This window comes from Pocillopora damicornis, chromosome 10 (assembly GCF_964200805.1).
Source record: "Pocillopora damicornis chromosome 10, jaPocDami1.2, whole genome shotgun sequence".
Classification (NCBI taxonomy): domain Eukaryota; kingdom Metazoa; phylum Cnidaria; class Anthozoa; order Scleractinia; family Pocilloporidae; genus Pocillopora; species Pocillopora damicornis.
In genome coordinates this window covers 4,308,413-4,326,943 of record NC_142679.1, presented here as the reverse complement: position 1 = coordinate 4,326,943, position 18,531 = coordinate 4,308,413, and the positions used below count along the sequence as shown (strand labels likewise).

The 18,531-nt window shown below is 37.4% G+C and overlaps 3 protein-coding genes across 7 annotated transcripts; 2 read left to right on the top strand and 1 right to left on the bottom strand.

Annotated features, from left to right (window-relative positions):
- Positions 1 to 1,106: 1,106 nt before the first annotated feature.
- On the top strand, positions 1,107 to 7,122 carry LOC113669250 (neuropeptide FF receptor 1). 4 transcript variants are annotated; one of them, XM_089184983.1, is made up of 4 exons: positions 1,107 to 1,284; positions 4,121 to 4,838; positions 5,636 to 5,951; positions 6,247 to 7,122. In XM_089184983.1, exons 2-4 carry the CDS (start codon positions 4,143 to 4,145, stop codon positions 6,255 to 6,257), a joined length of 1,023 nt encoding a protein of 340 aa, XP_089041109.1. In that variant the 5' UTR covers positions 1,107 to 1,284; positions 4,121 to 4,142; the 3' UTR covers positions 6,258 to 7,122. The 4 variants fall into 4 exon arrangements, with proteins under 4 accessions (XP_089041109.1, XP_089041108.1, XP_089041107.1 ...); XM_089184982.1 differs by lacking the exon at positions 1,107 to 1,284 and adding an exon at positions 1,349 to 1,466; XM_089184981.1 differs by lacking the exon at positions 1,107 to 1,284 and adding an exon at positions 1,793 to 1,937.
- A 929-nt stretch (positions 7,123 to 8,051) lies between these two features.
- Positions 8,052 to 12,037, top strand: LOC113669251 (uncharacterized). 2 transcript variants are annotated; one of them, XM_027185251.2, is made up of 4 exons: positions 8,052 to 8,381; positions 10,097 to 10,261; positions 10,733 to 10,864; positions 10,978 to 12,037. In XM_027185251.2, exons 2-4 carry the CDS (start codon positions 10,141 to 10,143, stop codon positions 11,079 to 11,081), a joined length of 357 nt encoding a protein of 118 aa, XP_027041052.1. In that variant the 5' UTR covers positions 8,052 to 8,381; positions 10,097 to 10,140; the 3' UTR covers positions 11,082 to 12,037. The 2 variants fall into 2 exon arrangements, with proteins under 2 accessions (XP_027041052.1, XP_089041106.1); XM_089184980.1 differs by lacking the exon at positions 8,052 to 8,381 and adding an exon at positions 9,956 to 9,980.
- A 930-nt stretch (positions 12,038 to 12,967) lies between these two features.
- On the bottom strand, positions 12,968 to 18,530 carry LOC113669249 (choline dehydrogenase, mitochondrial). Its single transcript, XM_027185248.2, has 8 exons — positions 18,381 to 18,530; positions 17,554 to 17,632; positions 16,533 to 16,812; positions 16,273 to 16,445; positions 15,125 to 15,630; positions 14,398 to 14,628; positions 14,067 to 14,268; positions 12,968 to 13,930 (listed from the first exon to the last, which is right to left on the bottom strand). Exons 2-8 carry the CDS (start codon positions 17,621 to 17,623, stop codon positions 13,614 to 13,616), a joined length of 1,779 nt encoding a protein of 592 aa, XP_027041049.2. The 5' UTR covers positions 17,624 to 17,632; positions 18,381 to 18,530; the 3' UTR covers positions 12,968 to 13,613.
- Position 18,531: the final 1 nt, after the last annotated feature.

Below are 18,531 nucleotides of genomic sequence, written 5' to 3'. Positions count from 1 at the left end.
GGTGTACGTCATAGGCTAGATACTATATTGGTCAGTGTGAGTAGGTTTTCTGTACACGTTGATGGTGAAGAAACTTTTTGCGTCCCTGAAGGGAATGGTGTTATCTCTCTCAACTTTCATAGTACAGTTGGTGTTATTTCTCACAGCGGCCATAGTAAAGTGGATAATGTAGTTATTTAGCTTTTGTGTAGTACATCCTAAATCAACGATTCATCCGTTCAGTTTTTGGTGTAAGTAGTAAATTTTTACCTCGCCAAAGCTTTAGTTCAAAAAATTGTTCCATAGTCTAAGGACCCTCCCTTCCCACGTTAATCTGCTAACTTTCAGTGTTTCTGCTTCAGTTAGTTCCCACTCATTGAAAACCTTACTCTGCATGACAGCCGAGGTAATCAGTCAATCACATACTTTGACAACAGTATCACTTAACCCTTTAATTTCCGTGAGTGACCAAGACAGAATTTCTCCTTACTATATCTATACAATATCATGCAGGCATGTGATGAGAATAAAGAAAAATATTAATAATGGGATAGCTATTCGATCCGATACCAAATTCTCCAAACTAATATAATGAGAATCGTTTGCCAGATAGTAAGGAGAATTACTAATGAGTTCTTGGGATTAAAGGGTTAACAGTGAAATGCTGCAATCTAAAGGCATAATTAACGACTTCGGCAGACAAATGATAAAACAAGTTATTAGTTCTCTCTCAAGTGCGATCAAAAATTTTTTTTTTAGCGAGAACTCTGGCCTCTTTTGTTTAGTGTTTTTGTTTACAATGAAGGACGGGCGAAAAATTCGGGCTTTTTTCCTTTCTCCGAATGCGTAATCAGTGAACGTGCGGTAACACGTGAGTTTCGGTAAACTTTTTGCCGTTCATTCCTCCTCTAATCTCTTACAGAATATAAATACCCTCTTTGTGGTGATTTCTTATAAATGCTTTCTCGGATCTTGAAAACATAATTAAAATCAATGTAAATAGAAAAAATATCAGCGGATTATGATGGCAATTCGCTCATATTTAATTATACTGTTTGAGCATCGCTTGGTCCAGTGTCGTTCCAAGCGATATTGATACTCCTTAAAATGATAAATGGGGTTCCGTGTTTCCGTTTATAAAATTTTTATTTCTTTTCGTCAACTTAATGAGGACTTTCTATGGATATCAGATACCGTAAAATAGTCTCTCCAATGAAAAGGCCTTTCTTTTCAACATCTGTCCCGGAACTAGTTTTCGGAGATTCAGAGGGCTCTCAAGTGAACAATATATTTCCTCAATGAGAGGTGAGATATGTCATAGATTTCGCTGATTAATTAGGTATCTTCTAATATGTTGGAAATTGTCCTTCTGTATACGTCTTTGAAGTGAAAAAAGGCCATATTCACGGGAGACAACAAGGTTCATGGCTTTTAAAAGGACGGGAGACTAAATGACTTTTGAAATTTGAGACTGCACAGAAAAAAAGGTAAATGCTTATTTTCCTTCCGCGTGTGGCCAAATATCTACGTGATGGAACCAATAACAAAGTCATTATTGGTAGATCTGAAAATTGCTGTTGAAAACGTTGCATGGGAAGAACAGAAATTCCAGTCACGAATTGAAAAAAAGCTATGGCAAAATATCTAGGAAATTATGAAAGATTTTAAATAATTATTCTTTTATAGATTCGACTACGTCATGACTGCTTTGCAGAAGTCTTAATGAAAGCTCAATATTGTATTCATGTCCAAAAAGTCATTGCTGATAAGACAACGATTGTTAAAATAACTTTTGAATAAAGAGGCGCTTCTTAGGCTTGTCAAAGGCTAGCAACATGGTGAAAATACTGTTTATTATGCGGCAAATGTAGTTTAAAATTATTCCATCGAGGGGAACATCGGCTTAGCTTCTCTGTGAAAAAGAGAGAGCGCTTTTCCTCAAGATAACCTCAAGTACAGTGAGTTGGTTTGTTTTGCTTTGTTCTTTCCCTTTTACGAACGAAAAAAAGAGATTTTAGTTCGGAAAAAATTATTTCTTTGCGATTTTAGAAAAATCTTCGGTTTTGGATAACAAGGATTCTGGAACCTGATCTATTGAAGCGTTTTATTCTCAGCGGGGATAACCATAAAATTGACCTTAGTTTCTGTTAGTTTTTATCTTTATTGTTTTATTTTATTTATTTTATTTTGCGAGGAGGGAGAGACTATGTTTCATTTCACTCTCAGAAAATAAAAATTCAATTAATAGATTCACTGGGAAAGGCATGAACTAAAGTAGAATTTTGTTAAGAGGGCATGAACGTTAACACATATTGGAAGGTCTCGAAAGAAAAACTGCAATCAGGAACAATGATTAAACTAGGAACTAAATGCATAATATTTCCCTTTCGTGGTAAATTTTTTTCTTCTGTAATCTTTTAATGATACATTTTGCATAACTGATCGTTCTCTCTATTCGAAATCAAATGACATCTGAGATATACGCCTTTGAGTTAGTGAATCCAATCGTAATGATGACTAAAATTACGAGGATTTATAAGAAAAAATTACGCAAATTGTACCAGAACGCAATCTACCACACGTTGAGAACTGTATTGATAACTGATTGCCTTTTAATGGCAAAATTTTACTGTGAAAATTCTATTTGATCTCCGTCTTCAGCCTTTCTTTACACCGTCAAGAGCAATCTCCAGTTTTATATATTGTTTCGATACTTTAATTGATACAGGTTTAGACAGCCCTATGCCGCTGTAGTTTTGCCTAAGTATAAATTCCGACTGGCAGAGAAGGCAAAATGAAACGAAAATTAATCATCTTTTTTACAATTAAACATACATATATTTGCAGTAATTTAATCACAATTACTCAGTTGTGCGGGAAAGAGAAAATAATGAGAGATTTACTTTCTCTTGGTTGTGGTTGGAGAAGTCAATACAAGATCGTGGTTACTCTCGCGTACCCAAATACTAAAGAAATATAAACTTGAATGAGTTTATCAACCAAAACTTATGCCAACTTATATTCTTGCTATTGTATTTCGGTGATATCTTCTGCTGAAGCCGTTAAATCTCGTGATAAGTCCAGGCCTCGCACAATGCCGAAGAAAGGGGCCTTTTGGGTTTGTAGACAGATGGAGAGAGGAGTTGGGAGGGCTCATATTTTGTGTCGATAAAGAAGAAAATGAGTGAAATTTACGGGAAAAAACAATACAAAGAAAAAACAACAAAAAAAAAAACACAGAAAACAAAAATGAAACTGAAGAAACAAAACAAAACAAACCTATGTATAACGAACGCGTTCGCCTTTGAAAGGCTGCGCATCCCATGTGTTTTTTTTCTTTTCTTCTTTTTTTAATCATTTTCATCGTGGATGCTTTAAACAAATGTCCAGGCTTTGAAATTTTAAAGACAACCGCTTCCTACGTATTCCGATATTGATCTCTGTCACTCCTCCGTAAATCGTTATCTTAAAATATCTCCTGTATACGAATAAAAAATAATTAACAAAAGACAATCAAGAGCACAGGGTTATTCATGGATGGAAATTTCGGAAACAATGTGTTTGACTCTCATTACTTTTTGATAACCTCGAGAAAGTATAAGAGCTCATCTCCAACTGATGGCGATCCTTAATTCTGCGTCAAAGCTGCACCGACGGTATAATTTTAATGAAGTCTCGAGTCAAAGATATGGGAGCCGTAAGACTTATCGTCCCAGATCTCGCGCGAACTTTCTGCGCCAGGTCTCAATGGGGTTAACCGTGAGCCGTAAAACGGCCAAAAAAAACTTAGCCGTTAGGCATAAAAATTGACAAATGAAACCGTAAGTCGTAAAAAAAATAAAATAAGCCGTAAATATTTTTCTGGAGACTACAATGGAAAGATAAAATTCGTTATCCGTAGATTGACCAATATTTTAACGGTTAGCCTTAAAAACCATCTCCCCATTGAGACTCCGATTCGGCCTCTCTTCTCCTTTCGGTGGCACACGGTGGTCGACAGTTTTTAAGAAAGCTAAACCGATTGAATATTTTGAATCCTTAAAAAAAGAGTTAACGGGGAATATTGCTCACCTATCTAAGACCTCCAAAGGAAAAAACAGAGACAGCTTTTTGATCCACTTCGCACTTGTTATCTTCATAGATTACATTCTTGAAAGGTACCAATGATGACGTTTTACACGCAGTCTTTGTCAGCTCAGATTGCTATTACCACCGTGTTCTCCATACTGGTGCTGATCAGTGTGGTTGGCAACATTTTGGCGTGCATCGTGATCCTCGCAAACCGCTCCATGAGAACACCCATGAATTATCTCATTCTTAACCTGGCGTTAGCAGATATCATGGTTGTGTCTTTTGTCACTCCACGCTTCATCTTTATTCATGCATTCGATCACCCAGACGGACTGCTGGGAACGCTTATATGCAAACTGTTTACTGGCAGCAATTTCAGCTGGTTGGGTGGCTCAGCGTCTGTGTATTCCCTGGTGGCCATCTCTGTCGAGCGTTACTTCGCTGTCGTCCACCCGTACGGTAACAGAGGCAAGCTAACGATGAAGAGGGTTAAATATGTCATAGCGGGCTGTTGGGTTCTCGCAGTAGCATTCAACCTGCCGCTGTTCTTCACAATGCAGTATAATCCAGAGATTGACTTCTGCACCGAGTATTGGCCAGCTATGTGGATGGCACGTGTTTACAGCACCTCCTGGTTAATTTTCTTCGGTGCGCTGCCTATTGCTCTCATGACCGTGCTTTACGCACGGGTCGTTAGGCGACTTTGGTTCAAACGAGATCAAGGTTCTCGCGTCACGCAAGCAGCGGTTCTGAAGTCACGCAAACGCGTGACAAAAATGGTGATTACGGTGAGTTACGTTGATTTTAATCAAAAATGGATACGACCTATCCGTGGTTGAATGCTAGAAGACCCTAGAGCATCCCAATGGTAACCCGTAAGTCTCTGGTAAATTTTTCTTCAGGACTTATGACGAATAAATTCAACACGTTTCATGAAATAAAAGCGAAGGTATACTGATTTCGAACGGCAGGATAGCATACACTCACGACTGACTAATTAGCCCTATATGTCCTAGATATTCCAGGTTGAAAACGAGACAACAATATAATACAGTGGACAACAAGAAGTATTTAGCATATACTTAATAGTATATAAACCAAATAGATAATAACTAAGTACCAATTGAAATGCTTGTATGATTCAGATTATCATTTAAAACCCAGTAAATTCCATGTTGCTGTGCATCTGTCCTCTAATAGATCATAGGTATGAACCAATCAAAATGCTTGTATGATTCAGCCTATCATATACACCCAATAAATTCCATGTTGCTGTGCGTTTGTCCTCTGATAGATCATAGGTAAGAAACAATCGAAATGCATGTCCAATTCAGCTTAATATATAATGCAGTATGGTATACACCCATTGATGTTTACCACTACTACTACTACTACTAATAATAATAAAAAAACTAATAAAAAATAGTCTAGCGCTTGTGACATTGTCAACTGAGAGGAGTTCGTTGAAGGAACTTTACATTAGCAAAAGAAAAAGTGGTAAATTATTTTTTGTTTCCTGTTGACTTTTCACGCGGACTAACCACACGAGAACGCACGTGCAGACTTATTTTTTCTTCGGTTTCAGGTCAGCTTAGTGTACAGCGTCACGTGGTTTCCAGTCCTAATCATCTACATGTTGAACTACTTTCATGACTCACAGCAGTATGGAAACATTGTATACATCATCGGCATCGTAATTGTCACCTTCAACTCGTGCGTTAATCCCTTCGTTTACGTGTTCGTCAATGAGCGCTTCAGAAACCACCTGAAGCGGTTGTTTAGGCTCCCTTGTCAGGGTGCAAATCGAATGAACTTGGAGCGGGGCGAGCCTACAAATGATGGAGTAGATAGCAGTTCACAACATCACAGACCAGCCATTTATGTAGTTGCTCAAGAGTTAGGTAAGAGATGCAAATCGCGGTCTATTGCTATATGTTTTCATAGACTCCAAGCAGACTTTTCCAAAAATATGAGAAAGAGCGCAAATTTTAGGCAAGAAGGATATCTTTTCGCCTCGTGTCGAGTGAGAGACAAAGGAAAAAAATCTGAGTCCCCATGACGAAACGAACTTTTAGATAACTCTATAATTGTTAATCAAAAGTTCGTATCGCCCAAGGCTCAAGTTAACAAGTACTTTTCGATCACGTTTTTGTATTGTGTGATAACCTCAGCTTATGTAATCTGTGATTGTTGCAGAGCTCTGCTGATAACGATCTTTGCTGAGATGCCTCTGCTCACTGCATCAAGAAGAGAGACGATCACATTTAGATAGAAGGCTAAGAATGATGATCTGAGGTCCCCGACGGGGCTAAATAATATTGTTATCATTGGATAAGCATAAGCCTCGAAGCCGGTTATAAAGGGGCTTTAAATGATAAGACAACCAACCTTTTTATGCATTCATCTTCTGTTTCTTCAATTATTCCTCATCCATTTATGAATCTAACGATCTATTTATCCACTTATTTAACCATAAACTGCCCTTGTAAACACAAAAAAAATAAGAAATAAATACATGGTCGGATCTAGGATTTTCCTAAGCAGGGGGTGCACCACAAAAGAATGACGTAACTGACAGGTGAAAAACGAACAAAGAAGAAGGGTTATGACTTGGCATTAACATAATGTAAACTGCTGAGAATACATAGTAAACAGTACAGCAGATTTTGTACAACCGTGAATTTAAATTAGAAAGCCGCAGGTCATCTTTGGGAGAGGGGGTTGCGCACCACTTGTACCCCTCCCCAAGATCCGCCCCTGAAATAGTAAAAATAATGGGAAGGTGAAGAAAGTTCACAATGACACGAGAAGATAAAAATATATAGCTCAATGAGTAAAGAAATAGTCAACACCTTGGAGTGACCAATTTGTGCAATTATGAAGGGAATAACGAGAAAATGAGATCGATATGATCGGTACAATGATTATCAACTGGGTGAGCTATGACTGTGAATATATGAAAATCAAATATGTGAGCTGCGGATAAAGACGTGAATATGAAGGCGATCTTCGCAGTAGTGAACACTACTTGAGCAGTACTAAAAATAAAGTCAGAGTGAGCTATGAAACACACTTTGAGTGTCACAATCTGAAACAAAACTGTTAAGACATTCTTCCTCGTAACGTAAACTACGTCAGCAACTTAACCTCCCCCCTCGATGAAAGGTGCCTCAGTAACCTGTGACGTAGTCGAGTCTTAATATATTCTAGCGCCCTCTCACAACTTTTACATTAGATGCCATAATTTTTGAAGTTCCTGATTTGGTTTCACTCATCGTAGGAGCCCATTACGAATTACTTAATGGCTCCTGCTCGGCGTGGATGTCAACATGTCGTCGGGTAGGTACCTTGTATATGACACGATGTGCTCCCCTCCCCCGCCTTCTCCCCTCCCCTTTTGAAAAATCCCACCTATCGCCCCTGTCTCTTTGGATGTTGGTTGAATACTTTTTTGCCTTCAACTTGACCAATCAGATAAAATGTTTGTTGTGTTATGCAACTCCATCACCGTAAAAAGTGTCCCCCGAAAGTTAATCTTTCTTAAAAGAAAGAGCCTTTATCCATGAAACGTTGCGAAATTTAAGGGACCCTTGGTAAATTTTTAAAAGCGTCGAAGTTTCATGGTTGCCGCATATTGTCATTTCATAGAATCAAAATGAATAAAATCAGGTACGAATATATTAAAAGAATCCCTATGAGACTTGACTACAATGGTGTGGAAAATAATAATAACAACACAATTAATTTGCACACGGTCTCTTGACGATCGAAGCACGGAAAGAATATTCCTTAGAAGTTATGTCCATTTCTCAAAAGCATGTCAATGTATGAGATGCTTTCCTCTCAGGGATTCTTCGATCGCGAGAATGGCGATAGTGAAAATGTGTAGGTTCGCTTTATCTTTCCCGCTAGCAGACCTTGCCGCTTTCGGTTGAAAAGTTCTCAAACGAGTTTTCCTTGTTTGACGAGACTTCGACCTATCGGGTATACGGTTGGGAATCAAATACGATACTCCTTTATCAAATTCCTCTGAGGAGTTTCTCCCCAGTTTCGTACGCTAGACCATCATATGAAACAAGGTAATCTTCGTTTGCACAGCAATATCATATAATCCTCTCTGGATCGTTATTGTAACTCACTATTTAATAACAACCACACACAGTCCCCCATAGTAAGCGCAGTGCTCATGCATAAATGATCACATGACATTGTTTTTCTATCGAGCCAAGAACAAAAGTGCGTTGCGAATCTCTCAGCGTAAGCAGAACACGTTATTTCCTGTCTACACGTCGAAGGAAGGATCGATCCTTTTATTCAAGGCTGTGTCAAAGGTGAGATTAGACTTTCAATGTTAGTGACTGAAACGTTTCTGTCATTGTGAAGGCAATAACTATTTGTAAAATGTTAAGTCGCACGATACAAACGGTGAATCTTCCGGTCTAGCTAAAAACGTGCATACACCACGTTTATTTTTTTATTATTTTGATGGTGTGCTACTCTTGTGGTGCTCAATACCGCGCCGTTTTCCTACTATTTATCCAGGATCATTACTGATAGTCCGCTAAGTATCTCGTTTAAAATCTTACTCTTCGTATAAGTTTCGAGTGTCGCTTTCGCGTACGTAAGTCATCCGTGTTCGTTAAGCGCCAGATTCTCGCCACCCACGCACTCCATATATTGGAGTCGAAATGATAAAAGCCCAGCCAGAAGACTAAAAACCAGAGATTGCGGAGCTAGAAATACATTTATAGCCGTTCGCTGAAAGAAAAATCTTTAGCTCATTACCTTCTTTCCACCGGTTGCTATTTTACCAGTTTAGCATAAAAATGGAACACCTGTTGACGGTCTCACGATTTCGTTATCATGTGTTAGCGGGTTACATTGTCATACAATGCATAATGAACGGTGATTTGTTTCAATTTTGTCTTCGACACATAAAATTTTGTTCATTTCACTCACGCGTGGGGCAGAAAAAAACCAAAAAGATCCCCACGAATCATCGTTTCGCCCAGTTGACTCAAGGTTTTCTATTGTTTCCGACTACCTTTCTAACGATAACATAAGCTTATTTTCAATAAGTCTCTGATGAATATTCAGTTCCTAAGATAATGACGTTGATGATATTGCCACGAAGTAACAGACTACACCTTTGACTGAATATCAATGTTTTAAATTTTAAATGCAAGGGTAGTTTTCCTGGTTTAAATACCCAGGACTTCCCTGTAAGTTCCCTAGAGCTCGTAGATTTGCTCTTTTCCGGGTATGCTAGTATTATCCCATCAAATAATTTTCTGCTATACCCCTTGAATCAAAGACACAAAGCCACTATTTAGAGTGGCTCTTTAGTGGAAAACCCTCTTAATGTATACTTGAAAATGAAGTACATCACTGTATGAGTTCAGATCAAAAAGAGGCAAACAGATGACCAATAGTTGTTGACAGTGATTGCTCTTACGATAAAAACGTTATTAGGAAAAGATTCCATGAACCTTTAATACTTGATATTGTTCTAGGACTCTCAAAATATTTAAATTCACTGCTCTTACAATCAGGCCTCTCTTAACCAATTTAAACAAACAGTGAAATAATCATTTAAACTAAAATGAGGTAATTAAATTGATCTTGATTTGTCATTGGCAAGTAGATCAATTATTTCTAAAGCTACATGTTTAGGTTTAAAGGCAAATAACTGGGCGATGAGAGGCATCAGTGATAACCTACAGAAGGTTATTACTTTTATAATTCAATTTACAAGTTTGTTTTTCTCAATTACCTCTGGAATCACTGCCTGATATCCTAGAGAAGTAATCTGCCACTTTCCATGGAAAAGCATGGACAAGACTGCCATGATTGGATCATCATTTGCCTCAGAACATAGTTAAACAGCATTGCATATAAGCAAACCATTATTTCAAGAAAGTTATGTGCAGGTCAGATATTGAGTTTTTGGTTAGTGGCAAAGACAAATTAAATCCTTCAAAAGATAATCCAAATACTTACCAACTATTTAGCTGTTGGGAACTCATGGTTTCTCAAATCTTCCTAGGGAATCAACTTGTGAACAAGAGAACTTGACCCCTCACAACCAACATGGCAATGTTACAAAGAGGTCATCAAGTGCTATTGACAATGGCAAGGCAATGTGCTGTGAGGCATTTCAGATCAGCACCAATTTTGCTAAAGGCTGGCAGAACACAAAATGAATTCACAGGTAAAAAAAAAAATTGGATGGATTTCTACCAAATGTAGGGTTTGTAATCCTTAACCATTCCATCCTTAAGAGTGACAAGGCTCATATTTCCTCTTAATCGTCTACCCCTTGAATCATATGATTAAGTTGTGAGAATACAGGAAATGATCAGCAAGTAGCAAAGCCCTTGATGGTTTTACAAATTCTCCTTGTTAGAACTTAGTAAATGTATAGAGAACAGTATGGAGAATATATATAATGATCTTAGGGCATAAAGGGTTAAGCTTAGAAGGAAGTCAGTGAAATACTGTAAGGTAAGTGTTTCAAATAATTTTCCAAATAAATGCGCTTTGAATTCAGACCTTTCCAACACTAATTTTTAAAATGTAATAATGATTTTATATGTTTTTTTTCTTACCTTTGATTCTTTTATTGCTAATAACTGTAGTGCTTTTTTTTTGTTTTTTGTTTTTTGTTTTTTTTTGTTTCAAGGTTTGGAAAACTGTTTTATTTGGGATGACAAGCATGGTTTTGGATTTAACAAAGATGGAGAAGTTGTAATTGTGACACCTAATACACTACCCACACACTCAGTGTTCAATTCTGAGAACTTCAAACAAATGTGTGAGTAAACTATTATTTTCCTGAAGTTTTTTGTCAATGTCATTTGATCATTAGAGGTTTTTTATTTTCATGCTTAAATTCAAGTAATTAAAAATTTTTTGGGAATGTTTCAGCTCCAGAACTTGACAAGCAGACTACAGAGAATGATCAGATTAAACCACTGATTTTGGACATAAAAGATACTTCAGGTTCATTCAATGCTAGCGAGCATCACTAGTTGAGTGGAGACATTTTATGAGGTGATGGTAAATATCTCAGGAGATTGCTTTCAATATATGGAATATTCAAAATTTTGCAAAATGGATATTTGTAGCATGTTTGTATTTAGTGTCTAGAAAGTTACAACCCTCGTTACTATTATAATAAACTTTCCTTTCCTAAACACACCTCTGGATGATACTACTTTTGAAGGCATCACCATGCACAGTTTTTTTTAACAAAATTTTTAGCAACATTAAAGTATATGCAGAGTGCTTTCCTGAATATTTTGTTGCCACTTACATGTAAATAATACTAGGATTCTGCCCTTGTGAGTTGAGTATGTTGGAAATCAAATGGTCTTTCTGATAACTCTCTTTTTTCAATTGTTTGCTAGTCAAATGCAAATATGTTTAAGTTTTATTTAATGATATCCTGAAAACTTTTAGTTTGGTCACTATCTTTAAGTTGAATCCTGCCAACAAACACCAATCAAAACTTTTATATTCACATGCATGCATTACCATAATCTCCTAATCTATTTTATAATGACACATACACTACTGGAATATAACTACTAAAGTTTTATACACAAAATATAATTATTTGTTTGTAATAGAGTAAATGATTCTTAATGTAAGGAAAAAAGCCTTCATCTGAAATGTTGTGACTAAACCCTTGGGTTATTGGAATCTTTTTAATATTACAAACTTGTCAAATTTCAAATAAGTTTAACTTATTTGTTCAATTGTTAGAGCAAATTGTGTTTTTGTTTAATAATAAGTACTCAATCTTTCTTAGGAAGGGGGTTGAAGAATCACTTTTCAATGTAGATTTTTGTTGGGTTGCAATATGATTGCTTTCCAAGCTGTGTCTAAAATAAGATTTGGACCTGATGTGGCTTGAATTTTTACCAAGTACCTTATACTTTAAATTTACCTTATACAGTTTTGAGTAATAAATATTTATCATTAATTTGACTGCATTTTTGTTTCTGTTGAGTTCAGGTGTGGTTGCTATCTTCCCCTTATCATCCCCTCTAACTTTCAGAAGTTGCAAACATCCATCTTCTCCTTGTGATTTCAAATGTTATCTCACAATCAGATTATGAAAACAAACAAGCTTATTAGCCATGGGATGTTATTTTGATGGAAGACAAAATTCTCCCATCCAATTTACAAAGAAATGTGTGGCAGTCAAACAGAAGAGCTACTAATTGGATAACTGAAGATGACAAGGCTTTAAATAAGTTTAAGTAGAGGGGAAAAAAGCAATGAGACACTGCCATTAAGTTACATCAGATTACATGCAAGCCAGGGAGCTAGAGTTCATGTAATCAATTTGGCTGAAATTCATGATTGCATCATTTCATGGACAATACTGGGTTGAGGGATGGAGGTAACAGAGGGAAGGACTAATTGGTGAGAGCCCTTTTCAGGGGCATGGCCAGGACTTTTCACCAGAATATTGTAGGTTGTTTGCATAACTCTTTAACTCCTAGATCGTTTAAGTAATTCACCTCACTGTCAGCAATACAATTTTTGTATTGACATTGTGAGGAGAAATTCTGTCTTGGTCACTCATGGGAATTAATGGATAAAAAAGGCTTACAAAGGAAAGGGGGGGGGGGGTTCATGGGAACCCCAGTACCCTTCCCTAAAACTCTTGCCTTCAGGTCAAGGTATCAGTAGGTGTTTGGCATAGCAAAGAAGCTACAAAAGGGTACAGTACATGTACATCAATGCTTTAAAACAAAAGGATCTACATTACTCATAACTTCAAACTGCAGCAGCCTGCCATGTTTTTGTTGCTAGTGTAGGAGACAAGGAGCAAGGAGTTGTTCTTAAAATTGACTCTGGGGATACCAAACTACAGTCTGAGGATTACACATGTGACAGGAATGTATTTGAAGTATTCAACATTGTTGCAAGCTTTATTCAAGTTTTCCCTGTCAATAGTTCCACAGCCAATTGCCTGGAAATTATGTCGGAAAGCACACTCTTGGACCCCCAAAAAGTTCCTTTTGGTTAAAGGAGTCTTGTAGACATGCACAATCACCAGAGAAAAATTAATATGTGTTGGGATGCAAAAGAAAAATGAATTACTTGTAACTCAAATTTTGCAACCTACTGATCTTTAAATGAACATAATGAGAAAGACAATCAAAATAGTTCAATAAAACATAATATTGCAATGGTATGGCCAAATTTGCATGTGTTTGGTAGAAGTCTTAAAATACATGTACTTCAGAGTAACCAACTGCTGTGCTACTGAAATTACTGAAGTCACCACAGGGTCCCCAAGCATCTTTCACATGGTGCCAACAACTGTTGCTTCAAATAAATAATTAACAGTACCTTATTGTTTTCATTTTTCATTGAAAGCTATTATTTTGCAGTCTGTAACTTTTGACTCCTGAGAGTTTTTAAAACTGCCTGACTTGCTTTAAACTTTGAGGTAATCATATCTACTTGTGATAAGTCTTACACAGGCATGTTGAAATCACATCTGGGTGCTATATCTGTAGTTATCACACCAGTGAATAACATTATTATCTCTGGCCTACTTCTGGTGTCTTGTAAACTGGTGCATCTGATTTGGGTAATGGAGGATTTCCCAGGATGATGTCAGCTGCCTTCTCTGCAACCATAACAGTTGGTCCATTGAGATTTCCACTAACAATACTTGGCATGATTGATGCATCAACAACTCTCAAATTTTCCACTCCAAACACCTCTGTTTTGTTGTTGACAACGGCCATTGGGTCATCTTCAGAGCCCATTTTGCAGGTGCATGATGGGTGATAAGCAGTGTCAGCATTCTGTCGTACCCAAGCATCAATTTCTTCATCAGTTTGGACATTGTCACCTTAAGGGTTAAAATTAAAATATCATTTGTTGCAGAGCATGTTCAATTTGTATCCTATGTTCTATGTACAATGATATATAACAAAAAATAATTTGTTTCCTCTATTGATAGATGTTTAAATTTTTTTGTACTGTACCTGGCTGTAGTTCTTTTCCGCGAAATGGATCAAAAGCTTTTTGGCTGAATACCTCACGTGTAAGTTTAATACTATCTCTTAACTCCACTCTATCCTCTTCAGTAGACAGGTAGTTGGGTTGGATGATTGGATGGTCATAGGGACTGGTTGACTTGATCTTCACATATCCACGACTTGTTGCCCTCATGGAGCCAACATGGACCTTAAAAAGAACAAATACATTTTACAACTTGTGTCATGCGAAACATAGAAACATGAAGGAAATGTTTAAAATTGAACATAAAAAGGAACATACACTACACATGGAGGCAGACTTTCATCTGTCACTTACTTGAAAAGCTTCTTTTTCTACTGTCACTCTACCATGATCTTTAAATGCGGAGGGTAGAAAGTGGTACTGGATATTTGGATGTGACATTCCCTCCCTGCTGCGAATGAAGCCACCAGCCTCTAAATGTGCTGTGGCACATGGTCCTGTCCGAGTGAGGAACCATCTGACACCTATTGGAACCATGTTCCACCATTTGAGAGAGCGGTACAAACTTAAAGGTTGTGTACATTCCTGAAACAAGATTACAGAAGAGAAGCAAAATCTATATAAGGTTACTAGACAAAGCTTCCTCCTCATGGTGTCACTGGATGTCTGAGAGCTGTAAGTTTTTCCTAAACTCTGGGGTGCCCAGCTCTTCTAAACTTCCATTAAAGAAAATTTCAATAATTTGCTAAAAGAAAAAGTAAGTTGCTAGACTTCTGCTAGAGCCTAAGAGAGGCTTGGTGCTCATTAAAATTTTGGATCAATATCAGTATCTGGGCAACTGCCCACCTACCCCTCCCTTTACCCAACATTAACCTTAAGTTGTTGTCAATTGACTGTTGTTGGGTTAGGGGAGGGGTAAGTGGGAAGTTGCCCAGATACTGATATTGATCCAAAATTTTCTTCCTAGAGGCTGAGGTGAGCACTTGATTGAATGAATGTACTATGTCATCACCATTATTGTTCCTCACCACCTCATGGTCAACTTTCTACATGTTGGATAGGTGGAGAATAATTTACAAACCTGGTGGAAATACATCTCCAAATGATCTTGAAAGTTTTGCCCTACACCAGGAAGGTGAACATTCACAGGAATACCAAGCTTTTTTAAATCATCTGCATTTCCTATACCTGACAGATTTAGGATCTGAGGTGTATTAATTGCACCAGAGGTTAAGATAACTCCCTTTCTGGCTTGGGCACATTTCACATGACTGCCCTGGTGGTAGACAACACCTGATGCACGATTCTTTTCAAATACTAATCTAGTTATCAGTGTTCTTGTCTCTGTGCGAAGGTTTTTACGCCTCAGTGCAGGCCTCAAGTAGGCATTTGCTGTATTCCACCGGAATCCTTTATGAATTGTCATGTCCATCCATCCAAACCCTTCCTGTTGGTAGCCATTCATGTCATCTGTGAAGGGATAGCCAGCTTCAACACCTGCATCGATAAATGCTTGGTACAAAGGGTTGTTTGATTTACCACGGGATACATGAAGAGGTCCATCACCCCCCCTGTAATCATCTGAACCTAAAAAAGAAAATGCAAGTATTGCTTGCTTGTCAACAGTATGACCTCTGCAACAGCTTCACATAGTATCAAATTCAACAGGAAACATGTCTCTTGTAGACGACTTAAAAGCCTTTTGAAAATGTTAACACCATACATGTATTTCCTTGAAAGTGCCCTGGTGCTTTTTTAAAATTTTGGCCTACAGGAAGAGCACTCAGTGGAAGGAGGGTGCTCAACCAAGTGGGGTGCTTATTAGGAAACTATTAACCTGTAATGTTCCTGCTGAAGTTGAGGCTTAAAAAGTTATTTTAAAACAGGCAATAGAAAAAGGTTTTCCTTGAATCTCTACTATCTGAGAAAATAAGGGAGGAAATGGGGATGGCAATTAATTGAGAGGGGCTCCTCTTCCATATTATAGGCTAGGGGGGTAGGCGCTTGTTTGGAGGGCACTTATTAGAGTGTGGGCATCCCAGTATAAGTGAACTCTATGTGAAAAGGACTTTTTACACATTCCCATTTCTTCCATGTCAGGTCAATCTTTAGCACTACAACATAGGGATTTGACATTGACATGTAAATAGCAATTCTCTCTTAGTCGTTCCTAGGAGTAAAAGGGCTAACAATTCCTTATTATAGAATTGTGGACTTTTGTTAGCTTACCTAGTTCATGAGTCTGAGATTTCCTGAAGTATGGCAAACAATCTGCATATGACCATCCTTCAGCACCTTCCTTCTCCCAGCGATCATAATCATAAGCATGACCTCTGATGTACACCATTGCATTAAGGGATGAGGATCCACCCCATACCCTCCCTCTGGGTTGATAGATCCGCCTGTATGGAAGGGTAACCAATTTCACAAAATTTTACACAACAGATACACATATTAAAAAAAAAAAGAAAATGTAAATACCAAGTTACCTATTATCCATAAACTCTTGAGGTTCTGTTTCATAATACCAATTATATCTATTGTCGCAAAGATTATAAATAAGAGCAGCTGGCATGTGGATCTTCCACGTCCAATCTTTTGGTCCGGCTTCAAGAAGAAGAATTTTGTTTTCACCACTGGCTGATAGACGATTGGCAAGAACACAACCAGCCGATCCAGCTCCACAAATAACGTAGTCATGAGATGAAGAATATCTTGTGATACCAGTTCCAGTTAGGAAACATTTTTGCTGTACTATTGGTCTATGGACTTAAGGACAAAATAATGAAAACTATACATTGAGGAAAGTCAAAGATACCCATGATAGTTATCAATATCTACTTAACCATTTCCCTTCCAAGGTCCAAATATTAATTCTCTACACCATTCCCTATATATTGCTTACAGTTATGGTTTTGAGAATTTAATGTTAATAAAGCAATATCCCTGTGCTGATATTTTCTAGCTTTTTGTTGCCTTACTGTTTACAAATGTATGGATATCAAGGAGAAATTCCTTGTTGGTCATTCCTGGGTGTAAACAAGTTGAGAAATAGATTCCATGTTGCTGTACACAGATGATGTCAAAATGTGGTGAGAACAAAAAAGTGGTGCACAAGTCCACTTCCGTTATCATTATGGAAGAGATGTATACAGAATAGAATCAAAATGTTATCAAAAAGGAAAATGTTTTCAATGGTGACTTCAATGATGTATGCAGCTGTCATCCAATAGATGACTTATCAAACTGGGTGTATAATTCAGTGCATTATATAATGCAGCCGTTACTCTGCAGACATCACCTGTAGTAGTGTAATGTGACAGCAATCAACATCTTCACCCATAACATTGCATGAGCTGAGCCCTAACAACTGTTACAGGTTATGATCCTTATTGACAGCCTTGCATATTGCTAAATAAATCAATGTCCATCAGTAGGAGTTGTGAATGGTCACAGTGGCAGTAAAATATGGGAACAAAATTAAAAGCAAGTTAATATTCAGACACATACCTTTTATGAAATGAAATGAAGGTGCAAGGTTTCTATAGAAACATCTTTTAAGCATCAAGAAAGACGCCATGAAATTTGCCTTAAAAAGGAGAGATGGTAAAATAGTTTATTTCACAGATAAATTAGATACTCAGCTCTACTCAGGCATATAACTCTGAAGTACAGTAGTAAATAAAAATCCTCTAAGCCTTGGCTGACTGAAATAAATATACCATATCATAAACAGAAATGAATTATGTTACATTTACCTCATTTAAGATGTAATATAATCTACCAGTTCTCTACAATAAAAAATTTTGCCCTCAAACACAAAGCAGAGAAAAATGACATGATATAATATCACCCCTAAATCACATATTAAGGCCACGAGAATAAAGAAAATGACCACCAACTAAAGCAGCTCTTAATTTTTTTAACAAATTCTCCTTGTCAGCACTTTAGGAAATGTATAGAGAATAGTATGGAGAACTTGGATAACGTTGTGAGGGTCTGAAGGGTAAAATGGAAACAGTGATTTCCCGGCGACTTATGCAATCCTTCAAATGCATGCAGGAATCAGCTCGTGGATTCTATTTAACGTAAATATCTTAGGACGGGAGAGACTTCGAAGGCTCTTTTTCTGTTGAAAAATCGTGTTGGAACATGTAAAATGCTCTGCTCCTCCACCTTACAGTGATCGTCAAGGCTGAGTAAAACCACCGACCTACAGCTATAGATCGCTCCCGCAAATCTCATATGCACATGGCTTAACTACAAGAGAAGAGCGCCTTTGCCGGCGTGATTTTTAAAAATTACTTAGGTATTTTTATATCCAGACGGATATTTACCTGAATTTGCAGCCAGATGGTATAAAAACGTAAAATTAATCGGTAATTAACCCAGAGACGAACTATACAATGTTCAACATGATCTCGAGACCGAAATTACGATTATCGTTATTTCTAAATTGGCACCAAATTTATGGATATAGTAATTTCG

What these genes read in the sequence shown, in the direction of transcription:
- LOC113669251 (XM_027185251.2), top strand. Translation starts at nt 10,141, where the DNA reads ATGGCAATGTTACAAAGAGGTCATCAAGTGCTATTGACAATGGCAAGG. An exon ending in AACACAAAATGAATTCACAG is followed by an intron (nt 10,262 to 10,732) that starts GTAAAAAAAAAA and finishes TTTTGTTTCAAG; the next exon opens with GTTTGGAAAACTGTTTTATT. An exon ending in TGAGAACTTCAAACAAATGT is followed by an intron (nt 10,865 to 10,977) that starts GTGAGTAAACTA and finishes GGAATGTTTCAG; the next exon opens with CTCCAGAACTTGACAAGCAG.
- LOC113669250 (XM_089184983.1), top strand. Translation starts at nt 4,143, where the DNA reads ATGATGACGTTTTACACGCAGTCTTTGTCAGCTCAGATTGCTATTACC. An exon ending in TGACAAAAATGGTGATTACG is followed by an intron (nt 4,839 to 5,635) that starts GTGAGTTACGTT and finishes CTTCGGTTTCAG; the next exon opens with GTCAGCTTAGTGTACAGCGT.
- LOC113669249 (XM_027185248.2), bottom strand. Translation starts at nt 17,623, where the DNA reads ATGGCGTCTTTCTTGATGCTTAAAAGATGTTTCTATAGAAACCTTGCA. An exon ending in CAAGAGTTTATGGATAATAG is followed by an intron (nt 16,446 to 16,532) that starts GTAACTTGGTAT and finishes CCTTCCATACAG; the next exon opens with GCGGATCTATCAACCCAGAG. An exon ending in CGGAAAAGAACTACAGCCAG is followed by an intron (nt 13,931 to 14,066) that starts GTACAGTACAAA and finishes TTAACCCTTAAG; the next exon opens with GTGACAATGTCCAAACTGAT.